Source organism: Ictalurus punctatus, chromosome 13 (assembly GCF_001660625.3).
Source record: "Ictalurus punctatus breed USDA103 chromosome 13, Coco_2.0, whole genome shotgun sequence".
Taxonomy (NCBI): Eukaryota; Metazoa; Chordata; class Actinopteri; order Siluriformes; family Ictaluridae; genus Ictalurus; species Ictalurus punctatus.
Window position 1 is genome coordinate 15,023,997 of NC_030428.2, and position 17,164 is coordinate 15,041,160.

Sequence of the window (17,164 nt, forward strand, 5' to 3'; positions counted from 1 at the left end):
CAAAAGTTTAAACAATAAAGACAATTTTTCACGACCTTTTTTTCCTCATATTTACCAAGGGTGCCAATATTAGTAGGGGGTACTGTATCTATCATTTTTATACAGAGAGATGTCAGACAGTCACTATGCAAAGCTATCAGCACTTTGCTCTTTCATCTGATAGGTCATATATGTTTTAAAAAAAAGAATTTATGGATTCACACAGAAAGAAACATTTAGAGAAGACATTTTTCTGTCTATGTACATGCAGGTGTGTTGTGAGCACTGAATGGAACACGTCATTTCGATTCTAGCTGAGCAGACACTCCTGTGTTCCTGTTGGACTGCTGATTTTGTGTTTCTGAGCAAAAAAAACTGCCGTACCGACAAACACCCGTCAGCGTCAGGCTCCGGTGCTGCTTGCACGCTGAAAATAAAATGCTCTGCTTCATTTCACACTTTATCTCACAGGGTGTTGTAATGGTTTGGGGCCACGTTCTCCAGTGCGCTGTGGTGTTCAGTTTCCTTTCATTTATCGTTCCACAGACAAGGCTCTGCTTGGGTCCTGCAGGGAAACAGCCGTCTTACTCTTTGGCAGTCGGACAAATTTTGCCTCAATTATTTCCTCTGTTATTGCAGAATGGACTATGTGCAAACCCACTGACCCTTTCTCATAACAAAGAGCCGTTTTCTCTTGTACAGTGACCAAGAAGCAATCACAGACTCTAGAACCATTTGACCTTTAACTTTATGACTTCCCTATATTACTTGATCTGTCAGTTCTTATTTATTGAGTATAAAAATAAACACTGCTCTTCCTGTTTGCAGTGTGGTGAGACAAAAATTCACTCTCATTCGCTTTAGGTATGTGTTTCTGCTGTGTGTGTGTGTGTGTGTGAGAGAGAGAGAGAGAGAGAGAGAGAGAGAGAGAACTAGATGTGTGTATTGGAATTTTCACAACCAAAATTTTATTCTTTATTCAAGAATTTGCTCTTGGTTTTTGGCATCAGAGTGCATGCCCTTCATCTCCTCAAGCCATCTCTGTTCTTTTTTCCTCATTGTTCTGAGAAGTACAGCTATAAAAACAAATTGTACATCTACAGCTCAGCATAAATTTGACTCTTATCATCACGCTCTGTTCATAGCAGGGAGTCTGTGATGCCTTTCAAAGCTCGGGTTTTAAACAATATTGGTCTTTTTTATTCAGGAGTGTCATAATCAAGCATTTGACGGTGGCTCAAAAAAACATGCAAGGTCTTTATCCTCTCGGACCGGTATTCTCATTGCATATGCAGAGAAATGAATAGCAGAGATGATACACCGGCTGATAATACGCACCAGCTATTTGTCATTTAAAATAAATGTTTCACCAAAACTAAGTAAAAGTAGGCGAGGGAGCTTGCCAACCCCCTTGTCTATACTTGGGTTGATCATTATTCCGGTAACATCACAATAAAACGCTTTCAGCAGCCTTGGAATGTTGTGTGTACACTGGCAAGTCTCCATTCCAGGCAAATTAAAGCCAGATTCGGTTTAGAATGGCAAGACTTATAAAAAAAAAACAAAAAAAAAACAGCAGTACTTCTCTGGTGACTTCTTGATCGGAACTGGTGTACACAAGGTCACGACTGAATGGGGACTTAATTGCTGCTTCAAAAGCCTCTTGTCAGAGAAAGAGCCTGCAATCACATTAATTACGCTTTAGTAAGGTGCAATTAAATTAATAACATCTTTAAAGATTGGGCCTCGGCAACAAGGACTGAATGGACTCACAGCTCTTCTGTTCAGGTCAGTGCCCTCATGTGTATTCCTGGACTTATTTCTCCCATGTAGAGCTGTGGTCAGTTAGCCTTCTGCTCTGGTTTGTTGTACATGGATTTATCCCTGGCAGTATGATTATGGGTGCGGAACAACCATATATAGGCTTTTTAGCTCTTTACTTGTGAGGATGTTGGATATGTATTGCCAAAAGTTTTTTTTTATATATATATAATATCAAGAATTTAAAGACACAGTTCATAGTTTTTACAGCCCTGTGCTGCTTGGGAGATGAATTGTAATATCATATGAAAAAACCTTGATGAACCTTTCTTTATGCCTCATGTGTTATGTTTAAAGGAAAAGGGCTGAAGCTCAGCCGCTCAGATTTGGCTGGAGGCTGAGCTAATTTCCTTGGGATCAGAAATCAGAAATGAGGAAATCTATTGCATGACAAAAAGTTTCTATTATGTCATTCAGATTCTAAACATATGTAAACATGTATACATTTCTCACAAGAAGAGAACAGTAGCCTATATCAGTTAACATTAAATGGTTAGCATAGAAAGCACAGGTTAAACACAGGTGAGTGGAGCCTGCAATAGAGTCATTTAAGTGAGTTGTGTTTTTTTTTTGTTTTTTTTTTTGTGTAGGCACGTGTCCGGGTCGTAGCTGTGGCACCAAACAGTACTTACGTAAGAGAGAGTAAGGTACAAATAGGGTTGAATAGCACTGGGTCAAGAATCTGACTGTGCTCAAGGGACAAGTTCAGTGCTGCTGGGTGACATTAATTTTAATGCCTTGTGGTTAAAGTGTTACTCACTCAGAGATATTCAAGCTCTCTCTCTCTCTCTCTCTCTCTCTCTCTCTCTCTCTCTCTCTCTCTCTCTCTCTCTCTAACACACACACACACACACACACACACACACACACATTGAATAATAGCTCACTAATAAAATCTGCCCATAACTCTAATACTGTAAAGTCTCTTTGGTTTAGGGAGTTTCAAGTGAAAATACATCATGTACACTTCCCCTACACTCACAATAGCAAGCCACAAGTCAGTCCTGTCGCTTGTAGTTTGTCACTTGTAGGTGTGTAATGACCGCTAATGTTATTGCTTGTCAGCGTGCACCGCTCAGCTTTCCAATGAGAACCAGTAGTAGCTATATAAAGCATCTAAAGCTAGTTAAAACTAGTTAAACACAGATGCTGGACTAATCAGTGTGAAAATCGGTTGTTTGATTTACATGCTATATGCTAGGCTTCATTCTAGCTTTATTGGCAGATTAGCAAAGCTGGCTAAATGTATTAGCTTCATACTGTCCACTCGTCATAGGCACCAACAATCTCTGAGACTTCATTCCAAACTTTATTTTTCTTTATAATGTCACTATACACATTTAATGAGAGTACATATATGACAGGATAAGATGAAAGCATGTTTATGTTTTTATCATTTGTGCATGTCAAATGGTTAATGGGAACTAAATGCATGTAGGAACTAAAGTTGTGAGTTGTGGTTGAATAAATGTCAGACCCCACAAACCATAACTTTGGATATTTTTCATTAAGCTCCCATACCTGATTTACATAAAATTGAAAAATACTAATTAATTTGTCACTTGTTGTGCTGGAATCGTGGCTCCATGTCGTGTATGTACAGTAGAAAGATAATAAATGGTCCCTTTGTCTCTTGCCAGGAATTTTCCACAGTGATGCCATACGTTGTTCCACAGACGTTCCACAGTGATGCCATACATTGCTAACATTGTATTAAGGGTTCTATGCCTATTTGTGCTTTTTTGAGCTAGATCAGTCAGTACCATAACTGACTGTTATGTTAGCGCATCCTCCCTAACGTGTCTCACTTAAGGGTCATAAAGTTTTCACATGAAGGTTATCTAACCAATAAACAAGTCCCTCTTACTACCAGGCAAAATTGCTAGCATATGTTATGGGTTACGGAGTACAACTCTAAGTCAGTTGGGGTGTAACTTTCTAATTTGAAGCAGGCTTACATAAAGTGCATGAAAAAAAAAGAAGTGGAAAAAATGACAACATTAAGAAAGAATTTGCTTGTGATTTTCTCAGCTCTGAGGCAAAGCAGGGCTTATGGTGAGTATTGGTGGGGCTGTTAGCTTAAGATTGTAGGCAGGATGTTTTGTTATTTTTACCTCTGGCGTGAAAGCAGTTCGTATTTGCTTGATAAGAATTAGGGAACTGTATCCTAAACGGCATATCGTGTGCTCATTCCCTGCTTTTTGTATGTGTGTAAATGCACTTGTGTTGACCTCAGAGCAGATGTGGTGCTCCGTCAGCTACTCTACAATTCTTGATGAGCAAATTGAATCTGGTCCCTGATGTGCAAGCACAATAATATGTGTAGGGAGTACACATCTGTGATTGTGAGTGTGTTTTTTTCTTTTCTTCTGTGTGTAGGGGTATAGACATGATATAGGAATCAGAAACCATTCAGGCCTCTCAGAGTAAGCAGACTGGGGAGAAAGGGAGTTATTGCAATGTACCTAAATGACGCAAGCTCCTTGCTCTAGATTTCTCAACATAGATGAATGCTCTCTCTCTCTCTCTCTCTCTCTCTCTGTCTCTCCCCCCCCCCCCCCCCCCCCCCCCGCCAGTCTATGTGTCTGTCTCATTTTCTATTCCCTCATATTCCCTCGACTCATGGCCTTTTACCATGCAACGTTCTTGTTGATTTACATTTCATTAGGGATATTGAATTGGGTCATGTTTTCAGAAAAAAAACATACACATGGAGCTTTCAGATATTAGCCTTGGGATATGACTGTTTGGCAGTTTACAACATGATGTGTGAAGTCTCTAAATTAAATATATTTTAATGTGCTTGTCATACAGAGCTTGCACAGAAAGAGAGGCATCAATTGGTGCTGTGAATACTAGGGCATTAGTCAATCAAAAACTTAAAGGTGCAGTTTGTAATTTTAAAAAGTGTTTCTGGACATATAATTATCACAAAATTTTAAAGATTCTTTTGAAAATCTCTTATTCACAACATTGCCATGCAATGGATATGATTTTTTTGTTTGTTTGTTTCAGGACACCATTTACAATTTTCTGACCCAGAAATAGCCTCAGCCTCAGCAAATCCAGAGGTGCTCTGTTGTGTCTCTCTTTACAAGGTAGTCCATGAATAATGGCTCATTTTAACCAGTCCGTACAGGATTTCACAAATGTTTCGTGATTGTTGCGGCCAAAACTGCTTGATTTTACTGTGGCTTTTTTCCAAAAAATTTGTGCTTTTTTTTTTTGCGGAAAATGACTTGAATTCGCAAAACTGCAGTTGCAGTCTTTAGCAGTGATGTTTGTTGGAAATGAGACCTTTTTAGCTGGACCCATGTTCGACACACGTAAATTGAAGACGGCTTTGGCCAAATGCATGTTGTGATGATGTCACATGATGCACTTCGGCCCAAGATCTGCAGAAAATCTGTGGTAATTGTGAAATATTGCAAGCTCCTCCGAATATTCTGGAGTTTGCTTGATTTTGTGTTCATTTCTGCGATCACAAAGTCGCAAAATCCTGGAGGGACTGTTTAAAAGAAGGGGTCAGTAGGGGGGTAAATGGAAGTCTTATCTTTGTTTTCATTTCACTTCAATTTTATAAACTGCTGCTTTAATCTGCGTAGTGTAATTACGCAGGATGTAATTTCCTCATTTTCTATGGATTCACTTACTTGATACTATATATTGCCAGTACAGCCAAAATGTCCTAAAATCCTGGAAAATTATGCTTCTCACTGTGATTCCATAACAAATATTATGCCCTAAACAAATGTGATTTTGACCGACACAGCTGCCTAGATCATGTATGTGAACTCAAGGTACACCTTAAAGCACATTTACATAACATCCCACGGCAGAACCATACACAGAGTCAGAGCACTTACTAAGATTATGTACGTATCTGATTAAATATTAGGTATCAGCTAATATACAGAGCTTTGATATTAGTACTGTATCCAAAATGAAAAAAAAACAAAACAAAACGGTTCTGTGCATCCTTAACTATTGCTATCAAACACCACCAGGGGGTGTGAACATTAATCTACTGTATTGGAGGGTGTTGCTCCTGTCTGTTTTACACATGTCTTAAGTCCGGATCAGACAGGATTAAAGATTGAAAGGGCCATCACCTTTCTCATCCTGCCTGATCCTGACTGAACAGTGAACTTACCGAAAGAGAAAGGAATTTCAGAAATAGGAGCAGGATTGATACATTAAAGGCATCCTATAAAATAACACTTCAAATGAATTGAGATCCGTTCTCCCTGGTGTGGAATTTTAAACACACTACAATGAGATACTGACTGCATGTAATGTGTGGAGTTTGCGGTATGGATCACGTTATATAACAGTAATTTGCTCATCAATAAGAAGCAGTCATCATCAAGCTTTAGCTTGAGAATATCTGTATTGTGCTTCTGTAGCTCCTTTATAGTGTGACAGGTCCAGGTTGAACAGAAAAGGAGGATTGATGTGTGATGTATTGTCACAGGAACAGATAGTGCACTTCATTGTGTGACAGGTTAACTAGGCTCCTCACAAACAACGCCCCCTCAGCTTCTCATGCATGTGCATGTTGTAAACAATAAAACAATGACCTGCAGTACAGGACAAGAGACCAGACTCTTGTATGTGGTTATGAAAGAACAGGGAGAACCTGATGGACGTGCTATCCATCACAATACACGGTCAGAGTACATAAGAACAGGATGAGGAGAACATTGCTGTGCTAGCTGCTTGATTGTGCTGACCGGGCAGATATCGAAATTATAATTCATAGCGATTTCCCATCGGCACTGTGTCGGTGCTGGTTCCAGAATCAGGGCCTAATCTCAAACTGTTCCACACTTTTCCAATGCAAAAAGCTGGATTTCTGCTTCAACACCACATTCTGCTAATCTGGAACAAAAAAAACTGTTATATCAGGGGCTTGGCTATGGCAACAATTGATAGAAATATTATTTTTATGAGCTCATGGGAGAAAAAATGGAAAAAAGATATGCAGGGTTTAAAAAATGCAGCAGTAATGCATTAGATATGAAGTATTTCACCCATAAATAAGTGGAGCAAACAATTATTTTACTGGCAAATGCAATTAAATATGAATTACACTGCACATCATAATTCCAACACAACTTTGTTTTTAAGTAAACACACAAGACAAAAAGCTAAACGCAATTAAAAAAACCCCATATCCGTCATCTCACACGTGGTTATGGTCTGTTACAGACAGTGTACTCTGTGCTTTATATACATGCTGTGCATTAGATGGTAAAATAGTAAAATACTCTATGTTCTCAAAGACAGGTAAACCTGCATGGGTGTTATTATTTTTACACTGTGCCTTAGGAAACTCCCACATATGGTTACGTAACGGTCCGGTTCTCACACTTGTGGACCAGTAAAATTACAATCTATAAATGAATTCTGGCTGCGTGTTTCACTGATCCCAGCACAGATCGTGTTTCATGTTTTCCTTTGTGACAACTGAGCATCCTGTTCCTTTTTTAGTTCGTGTCTGGTCTCTGATTCCCGAGATAGCAGACAATGTTTAGGAGTCGGTAGCTTATGAATGTTGGCTTTGATGAAGAAAGAAAAAAGAAAAAAGTCCTTGAGTAAGGCAGAACCAGTTAGCAGACTAAGTACTCATGTGTATGGTTGTGTGTCTAAGCACTCCTCTAAATTACTCCCATACTTTTGTGTTTGTTTAACCGTGTGTGTCAGGGACTCTGAGGGTGGGGGTCAGTGGTAGGGTTAGAGTCAGTAGCTAAATGACACAACATGTCAAAATGTCAAGAGGACACAGGACTTGCTGTGCCCTCTATTGGTATGCTAGTCATCAGTATTTCACTGCTCATCAAATCTGTGAGTGTGTGTGTGTGTGTGTGTGTGTGTGTGTGTGTGTGTGTGTGTGTGTTCGCTTTCAGCACTCATCCAGACCATTTAAAACATATAGCAGTAATAAATAAAGGCGGTTGCATCAATGGTATGATCTCAAAAATGTTTTACCGTTTACTATTAAATTGTTTCATGAATGTATTCATAACTTTGATCAACTTTTTCACTGTGTTTTGTCTGTGTATCTGATTTGGATACTTGACAGAGCTAACAAGACCTCTTTTTGACCAGGGCAGTGATTCTACATAATCTACGTGGTCTCCCCTTGTGAGTAGTCTGGGAAAAGGTTACCTGGATAATACTGTATGATCAGGCATCATTATGAGTCACAGTGTTTCCATGTCAGTGAGAAGGTCTGGACAGTTCGTACTACCTATTAGTGAGGCAGCAGTACAGTCTATGATGCCAAATGCATTATCACTCACATTAGAGATACACAGCAGTTGGGAGACCTTTATAAAAACTCATAGGCAGGTTGGTAAAATTGCAGCATCTCATCAGTTTCAAGCCTAAAGACAGAGTCATCTAGTGAATAGTTAATCATGTTTCTACACTAAAAGTTTAGGGTTTAGAAAAACCCTAAAACATTCTCCTGGGCTTATTTCCATATTGGATTTAGATTAGAAAAGGTTCTTCCCCTTCCAAAGCATTTTTTCAGTCTGGCTTACGTCAGGATAAAATTAGCTTTTGTGTTGTCTTATATAATCCATTCGACATCATGCTCTCTGCACTAGGTGTGTGTGTGTGTGTGTGTGTGTGTGTGTGTGTGTGTGTGTGTGTGTGTGTGTGTGTGTGTGTGTGTGGTAAGTCCTGTACCATTATTTGTACTTGGTGGAACAGATATTAAACTAATCCTGCTGAGAAGACCATTCTTATACGAGCAGTTTAATGAACCAGATGAATAAGGTCTCTAGGTGAATTGTTTTAACAATTAAATGTCATCTAGCTTTTGCTGAAGAAAAGCTTTTTTTATGATTTATGTGTCTATGAGCTGAGCCTTGCACAAATCATACCCACATAAAAGAGTCTATTTTAAATGAAGGTGTTCACAGAAGCTGTACAGCAGCTCCGCCATGGTGCTTAATGACCCAGGGTCAAGGGGACTCTCTTGGTTAAATTCCAAGTTAAATGTGGATAGTTTAGGATTGATCTGAGCATGAGCAGAGTGCTTTGGCTTAAAACATAATCATCTATTATTCCAATTAAAACCTTATACTGGAACGGATGTATAATCATGTAACGGATGTAACTAAGTAACGCGTTACTGTAATTAAATTACCTTTCCTCTGAAAATAGGAAAGTAAGGGAGTTCTGATTATTTTTGAAGTAATCTAATTACAGTTACTTATGATGTACTTGCATTACATGCTGTATAGACTTTCAACAATTCTTTATAAACAATATTAAACTGATAATCTGTATTTATCATCTAAAGATAAAATTTGTTTTCTAATTAAACTTGGCTCCTGTAAAGTTATTAGCTGTAGGCTAGCGTGTGTGCGTGCCAATTTGTGCCAGGTGGTTGTGAAGTCAGTTAAGTTCAAGGATATCAGCAGAAATGAGTGGTTGTGTTGCTACTAAACTACTTCATTTTTTTGACGCATGTAGATCAAAACATTGCAGTAAAATGTAAGGGAAAATGTCCTGGGGGGGTGTCACTATCTCTGAAGTAGTAGAGTAGTAGCTCTTATTCTTAAGCCAATTTATATCATTTGTTTACAGTTTTGTATTAAAAATGGTTTCATAAAGCTGTGCTTAATAGGCTAAACTATTCTGTGTTATACTCAAATCTAAAGCATTAAAAGAAGAGTTTTGATTCCATTGTCCATATGGTCAGGGTTGATGCAGATTTTAAGAAGTAATTAGCAATGAGTAATGCAATTACTTTTCAGGCAGGTGATGATGTAATTAGTAGTTCATTACTTTTTTGAAGTAACTTACCCAACACCGTGTTTAATACGTGTATACGAAAATGAATGGCGTACTTTTTTAAACTAGGAAGTCATTTCTCAAAATGGCTGAACCCATGACAGGTCAGTTTGCTATCAGTGATAATTGTAAGTACAGTGTCATTTTAGACACAGAAACACTTTCTTTCATAATTTACCAACCTTTATAAGGGAATTGTTCACATTCCTTAAAATGTTATCTTTTTATTATACCTTTGTATTGTCTGTGTAAGAGACTTACCAGCTGCATTCTTGCTAGCTAAAATATTAGCCTTCATCTTTTGTATTAGCTTGGCTTTAGAAGATTTCTGAAGGTCTGCATCTACAGTGTTCTTATGACTTTAAGCACTTGAACAGCAAGTGTATTTTTTGTTTGCCTAGAAGTTGAAATTTTTATTACATTTTCAGTCAAGGTCTCATAGGCCAATAATAATAATAATAGTGAATTTCTTATGTTTATGTAAATCTCTGACAACCAGCAGTGTGTTTACCAGTGTGTGGACAACTTATGGCTTCGTCTAGAGTAGACTGTTATTAAAATGATTGATTGAGCAATCACGTTGTAAAGGAAAATGACATTAGAATACACAGCGTTGTAATCTTCTTAAAGAGTTCCCTAATGAAAGCGCTTAGACTCGGTTATGTGTCTTTCACTGAGAAAGTGCTGCTTGTGTTGCTGTGTGGGGACACCAAGTCATCAGTCATGCCTCGGGTTGGCCCAGGTGCTCTGTGAGCCCTCATGGGAAGACAGTCACTAAAAATACATCAGCCCTAAGCTGCTTATAGCATCCAGGAATGAGCTCATGGTAGCAGATCAGAGCTGCTTTTCCAATAAATGCAGCATCCCTTCACATCCGATGAGAAGCACTACATGCACCACGTAGCTCTGCCCTCCTCTGACTCTATAGTCCTGGTGTAGTGAGTTGTATCCGAGGGCTGTGTGGCGTTTCCCTTACTCACCAGTGTTTAATCTGCATCATTTGGTAGAAGATCTCACCATGCCTAACCTGAGCTCATTGGGCAAGCTGTGTGGCTCCAGCCACAGTGATGACATCATTATTCAGGACCAGGTCAAGTGCAAGAACTCTGTGCGCCGCATGTCTATCATTGAGGATGGGAACGTGGCCGAGGTGCTCTACCTCATTCCCAAACAGTCAATGATGGAACAACTGCCTTTCCTTGACCCTAGCGAGTATATGATCCTGGAGAAGATGGCGCCTCCTGATGTAGGAGCTGGTAAGAGAGCTTACACGTGGAAAATGAAATGTGCATGATCCAAAGAAGAAAGCAGTGTTTTATATACACTTTGGAGACAATAGCAGATTAATGCTTCATCTTTAGTTTTCATTTTGGAACCACAATGTTTTGGCACAAACTAGTTCAGGTTTCGTTTAGTTAGTAATCCAGGCAAAGTTAAATTAGCGATCTGTGTAATTTTAATATTATTATTTTAATATTCTACTCTTTTTTTTTTTTTCAAATTAACTGCCCAATTCCAGGTGTTGTCATTCCAGACTATGGGGGGATTATATTGAGAGGTTTTTTTTGTGTTCATTCAAGTCTACTAAATGCACGGGCGGACTTAGCACTAGGAAAAAGTAGGCGACCGCCTTGGGCACCCAGAAGCCAAGGGCCCCCTAAAAAAAAAAAAAAAAAAAATATATATATATATATATATATATATATATATATATATATATATATATATATATCTTAATTATTAATCCTAAATAACGGATCCCAAAATATTTGGTGTGGAATGTACATGAAAAGACATGTCACCTTTTCACTGATAAGTTTATAAGACAGTATGTTTAAATATCACGTTCAAGAAAAGTTAAAAATTAACATCTTCTGCTGAAGAAGAGCTTTGTGTTATATTACGCCAGTGGATGTGGTATGGGAAATGTGGTCTTTCTCACCACAGCTGAAGAGGTTGTTCTCCATGTGTTTGTGTAGTAGATACATTACATTGTGCGCTAGAGATTATGCTGAATAATATCATTTGAGACGGCGGTGGGTGTCACCTGCTGTTTTAGCGCTGCTATCATGGCCACATTCAGGGTGGAATCTGCTGATTAATATGCTGTGCTTGGATTCTTCTTTATTGTTTCTTTTTTCTGTGGCGCTACGGAGAAGTAAACGCTAGTGATTGTGTTTAGATAGGAAGAATAACTGAAGGCATTTGAGCTGTCTCATTTGAAAGATGTGTCAACTGTAAAAATAAATAAATAATTAAAAACATAACAGCAAATTTATCTAATAACAAAAGTTCAGGATTCTGTTTAGTTGCTTAATACTGTACAAGTCTCATGGTTCCCCGGATGGGGAGCCTGTGCATTGCAGGGCACCACACAAAGCATTCACACACTCATTCAAACATTCATTTAAACCTAGAGGCAATTTTTGAGGTGATAATCCACCGACTGGCGTGTTTTAGGAAGGGGGAGGGAGGAAGTGCACACAGACACATGGAGAACATCTGAAACTCTGCACTCACATCTAAAGACCGTGTAGCTGTGAACCATGTCCACCCAAACACATTATAGCACACTGCAGTATCATTGCATTCTTCTTCTGCATTTTCCAGCTCTTTGCTGGCTTTCCTGATAAATGTTTTTCGAAAAAGGATTAGAAGCTCTAGACCAGTGGAGCTATGTAATGTACAACTCCCCGTGACACGTGATTCCAGCACTGCAGTGCCTCTCAGTCTCTCTCACATGGATGCACAGGTCTGTGTTGTTACTGTTTGAAGCATGCACTCCACTGAAGCAGGCTCATAGAATAAAACCAGCACATTACTGCGCTCATATCTCCATTCAACCCATCAATCGTTTACCAGCAGTGTGGAGCCACTGCACCCCTCGTGCATGACTAAATCAATAGTCTACCCTTCAAAGTAGACCCCTGATGAAAGACTGTTCACTCTTTCACTTTTATGAAATACACTGCTTGTCTCAAGCTGTATTATTAAGTTTATGTTTTCTGACACGGAAATCAGAGGGCTAAGAGTAAGAAATCCTACTTTGCTGAGTCAGTGCAACTAGCAGCATTCAAGCAGTTAAAGTAGTCATTTGTAATTTTTAGAGCTCTCTTCTCTAAGCTGTATTTCACTTCAAAGACAACATTGTCAAGCCTTTCTCTTCCCTCCACCCCCTCTGTTATAACTATGCATGCCATGTCATTTTTATTTTACTGAAAAGGGGCAAGCAGAGCAGCTTGTTTCTAGACCAGAAAAAATCTAATTAGACAGAAGCCTAAAAATATAGAAATAACATTGCAAATCTCTAAAATCACAAAATTAAATTGAAAATTGCATCCCTTTATATATATTGTATATACACAGTAGGCATAGTCAGGAATTGCCCTTAAATGTGTATGGCTGCTTCGCTATAATATGAGACACACACACACACACACACACACACACACACACTACATACACACATTTGCTGTTTGAAATTCAGCTCATCGCTCTGACACCTTCAGATATGCCTGGTTTGAAGTAGACTCCAGTCGTTGTGCATTAGCTCTGACTTCATGCTACTGCAATAGAGATGCACCCCTTTTTCACTACCAGTTACACATGATACACATTCAGGACACCAGCAAACCTTTTTAAGAACCAGCCTGCGCTTTCACTAGGTTATGAGCAGAACCACTGAGTAATCAGAGGTTGGAGTTTCCTAATGTACAGTTTAAAAACAACTAAGGAGGATTTTACCACAAAAAGGAAGTTAAATATTTTTTTCCAATGCATTAATCCGTTTCTTATTGAATGTATAGCTGAAGGAAGCTTTGTAGTGATGTAATTTTTATTCACTTAATGAATATTTCTTTTAATTTTATTGAGCAAAATAAAAAACTATCAAGGATTTTATACATACAAGTTATACATCTGACTTCGATAACATCCCTGCTGATGGAAAAAAAAAAAAAAAAACAGTAAAATAATGCATTAGGAAAATGTCTGAGTTTCCATCATGTAATGGCAATCATGTCACATGTTAACAGGAATTGGCTTAATGGTTCCCATTAGGTATGTTTCATCCTGAAGATTTCCATGAGGGATATTCTGGGTAATATTAGAGACCATCAGAACCAATTAGAACCAATATGGCCCTCTTTAGTAGGTAGATGATAGGAAATGAAATAAGCAATGAGGAATAACTAGGAACAATAGATTCCATTAAACTACTATTAAAAACCTCCAGAAATGCATAAAAATCCATTATACCACAGCACTGACAACAGTTCTGACTAAAATACATGAAAGGGTTTATAATAATATGCTTGTTATTAATAGTTTACTGTTTCTAGCAACAGCTCATTCACATGGACTTGTATAGTGGATGCTCCACATAAACTAAGCCTAATACTAAACAGATATAAACAAAGAAAATGTGTTGATATGGCTAAGCTTTTTAGGAGACAGGAAATAACTTGCCTCATATGTATTCATAACATGAAATCTAACTATAAATGGTTCAAAAAAGTGCCAGTGCAAATGTGTCATTCATTTGTAAAATGTAATCATTGGCAAATCATTGTGGTATAAGTGAAATAACACACTATTGACTGTGCTGTTATACACAAACGATCCGCACTGACTCGTGACGTTTCTCACCACCCCAACGTGAATTCTTTATTATATAACAGCATGGCCCAGGAATCATGTTTTATTCCTTACAAAGGACGCATTAGAGATCTCTATCAGCATCTATCAGCATCTATGTGCAGCACAAATGTATCAGATGTATCAGTTCGTGTTGTCAGAAAAGCAGTTTCAACTCCATCGTCCTGGGTTTGATCCTGGCGTCGGCTGATTGTCTGGGTTAAGTTTCTCTGCATGTTCTCCCCATGTCCGTGTGGGTTTCCTCCAGCTTCTACACTTTCACCCCACAGTCCAAAAACATGCCACTAGGTGGATTGACTAAAACAAATGTACTTTTACATTTATTCGTTTAGCAGACGCTTTTATGCAAAATGACTTACAAAGAAGAAATACAAGCAAAGCGATATATCAAGTGGAGAACAATACAAGTAGTGCTACTGTACAAGATATTTTAATTGAGTTGTAGAAAAGCAAAGTGCACAGAGTAGAGGTATAAAAACCAGAGTAAGGGTTTTTTTTAAGGATAATGTGGGGTTGGCATTTTAGGGGTTAGTTACGTGTTCACGGAAGAGGTGGGTCTTTAGCAGTTTCTTGAAGATAGTGAGGGATTCTGCTGTCTGGACTGAGGTTGGAAGTTCATTCCAGCACTGAGGGACAGATAGTGTGAAGGTTCTGGAAAGGGACCTTGAGCCACGCTGAGTAGGCACTATTAAGCGTCGGTCATTGATTGATCACAGATTGCGTGAGGGGACATAAGCCTTCAGGAGTGTTGAGGTAGGAGGGTGGTGTTCCAGACAAGGTCTTGTACGTTAACATTAAGGAATTTGATATGGGCAGCTACAGGAAACCAGTGGAGAGAGACGAAGAGGGGTGTGACATGGGTTTTGCTCCTAGATGTGTGTATGTGAATATGTATGTGTGCATGGTGCTCTACAATGCAAAAAGCATATTCCCACATCAAACCCAGAGTTCCCGGGAAAGGCTCCGGATCCACTGCGACCCAGACCATACAGGGTCGCAGTGGAGCCTGGAGCCCATTCCTGAGAACACGGGGCACAAGGCGGGAGACATCCTGGACCGGGTGCCAACCCATCGCAGGGCACAATCATACACACATTCACACAAGTGAGTGAACAAGTCATTTTTAATATTATTTTTCACTTCCCCATCCCTTCCACCTGTTTCTTTTTTTTATTGGTAGTCCTGGAACTAGTCAAGTCATGTTGTTGTCATGGCAGTGATGCCAACCTAAGCCTTTGTTGTCATTTTGGTGAAGGAACTGAAGCAATTCTGCTGGCTCAAGAACAACTATTATTTGTCCTGGCAAAGAGTGGAACAGTCCAGATTAGGCACCAGCTCTGGGATCAGCACAGTCGAAAAGGATTAATAGAGAACGAGATGTGGGGAGCAGGAATCTTACCAAGTTTCTCTAAGTGGGATATGTTGTTCATAATTCCTCAGAGATACCTCATTCCCTCCCCCTTAGAGATGCGCAGCGCAGCGGACGGGTATTAATAACACCTCTCAATCGACTTGCAAACTCAATTGTACTTCCAGTAATCCTATAATCTACTGCCACGGTACCACAATAGACCAGACCAGGCTCTGGCAGTCTCTTAAAAACTAATCAGTATATCAACATAGCACAGATGGTGCTATGTATTTAAGTGTGAATATTCTTTCTGAGGGAATATGAGCATATCTATTGTTATCCATCAATTCACTGAACACTTGACGTAACTATTTGAATGTTGACTGTTTTGTACAAAAGTGTGTAAAAGCTGCCAGGGTACATAGATTAGTGATAAACACACTAGTGTGTATACAGATGGAAAGTATGTACAGCAAACTAGAACCTGCACTGAACAATGAAGGAAAAAAAGAGCAGCTGAGAGAGACAGATAGAAATACAAACACACAGAGAGAGACAGGGAGAAACAATGAGAGAGGGAAAGAGAGAGAGAGTAGCAGTGAATATAAAGTAGAGTCACATGTGCTGCACACTGCCCTCCCCTCTCGGTCCTTTTGAAGAATTTAAGGTGGTGTCTCTAACTGGGAGGGATTATGACTATGGAATCTGCATTTGTCACACACAGCAGCTGCAACCTGGTTATTTCAGCACAGAGACGGCAGAGTCCTCAAACACACACACTCTCTCACGCACACACACACTGGCAGAAAAGGGGAAGGCTCAAGAAACAGAGACCAAATGAGCAGTCACACAGTGCCGACTGGCTGCCTAGTTTGACAGGACTAGCACTCTCTCTCTCTCTCTCTCTCTCTCTCTCTCTCCCTCTCAGTTCCTCTGCCTTCCTTCATTTCTTTTCTTATATTGGCTTTCTCTCTCTCTCTGTCTCTCACTCTCTGTCTTTCTCCTTTGGACTGAGAGCTAGAGAGTGCAGGAAGACCCAGCGAAGGCAGACAGCAGCAGCAGCAGCAGCAGCAGCAGAAGCGTCCCTCCTCTCTCAAGCCTCAGAAGGAGCCAATGGTCATGGTGAAGGAGAAAGGTAGTTGGCATGATGTTCACATCAGTTTTTCGCAGGCCAGAGAGTATGTGATTGTGCAGAAGATACTTCCTGTCTGAGGAGAGTGTGTGTGTTTAAAGTGTGTGCGGGTCGGATGCTGGAATTTGAGTCTGTATACACATGGCTTTGATGAGGCCGCTTTTATGTAGCTGTAGATTAGTGTATTGATTATTGTCATTTGTGACCATCAATATTATTGAAACTAGTGTAGTAGTATAAATGTAGTAAAATCGTTCAAAATTCACAGCTGAGGAAGTGTATGCCGTGGACAGAGTTAAGTCTGCTTGCATTCTGCTGTGTCTGTATGTATACTAAAGTGTATGCAGGACGTTTTACAACCATATGTGTGTGTCTGTCAATGGGGACCAGTAAAAATCTCAGCAATCTCTGGTGTG

The 17,164-nt window shown here is 39.4% G+C and overlaps 1 protein-coding gene across 24 annotated transcripts in view; it reads left to right on the forward strand.

Annotated features, from left to right (window-relative positions):
• The window catches only part of ablim1b (actin binding LIM protein 1b), a 67,652-nt gene that overhangs the window by 7,191 nt on the left and 43,297 nt on the right, over positions 1 to 17,164 (forward strand). For 14 of the 24 annotated variants that reach the window (XR_006983505.2, XM_053685340.1, XM_053685342.1 and 11 more), the window contains exon 1: positions 16,347 to 16,751. The exons of 1 other annotated variant lie outside the window; for it this stretch is intronic. Coding sequence is in view for 22 of the 23 variants with exons in the window: in XM_053685340.1 (XP_053541315.1) it covers positions 16,730 to 16,751 (22 nt within the window). In the remaining variant the exon portion in view is untranslated. Of the gene's footprint in view, positions 1 to 16,345; positions 16,752 to 17,164 lie in introns of those variants that run through there. 9 more of the 24 variants (XM_053685362.1, XM_053685356.1, XM_053685357.1 and 6 more) reach the window with 2 other exon arrangements.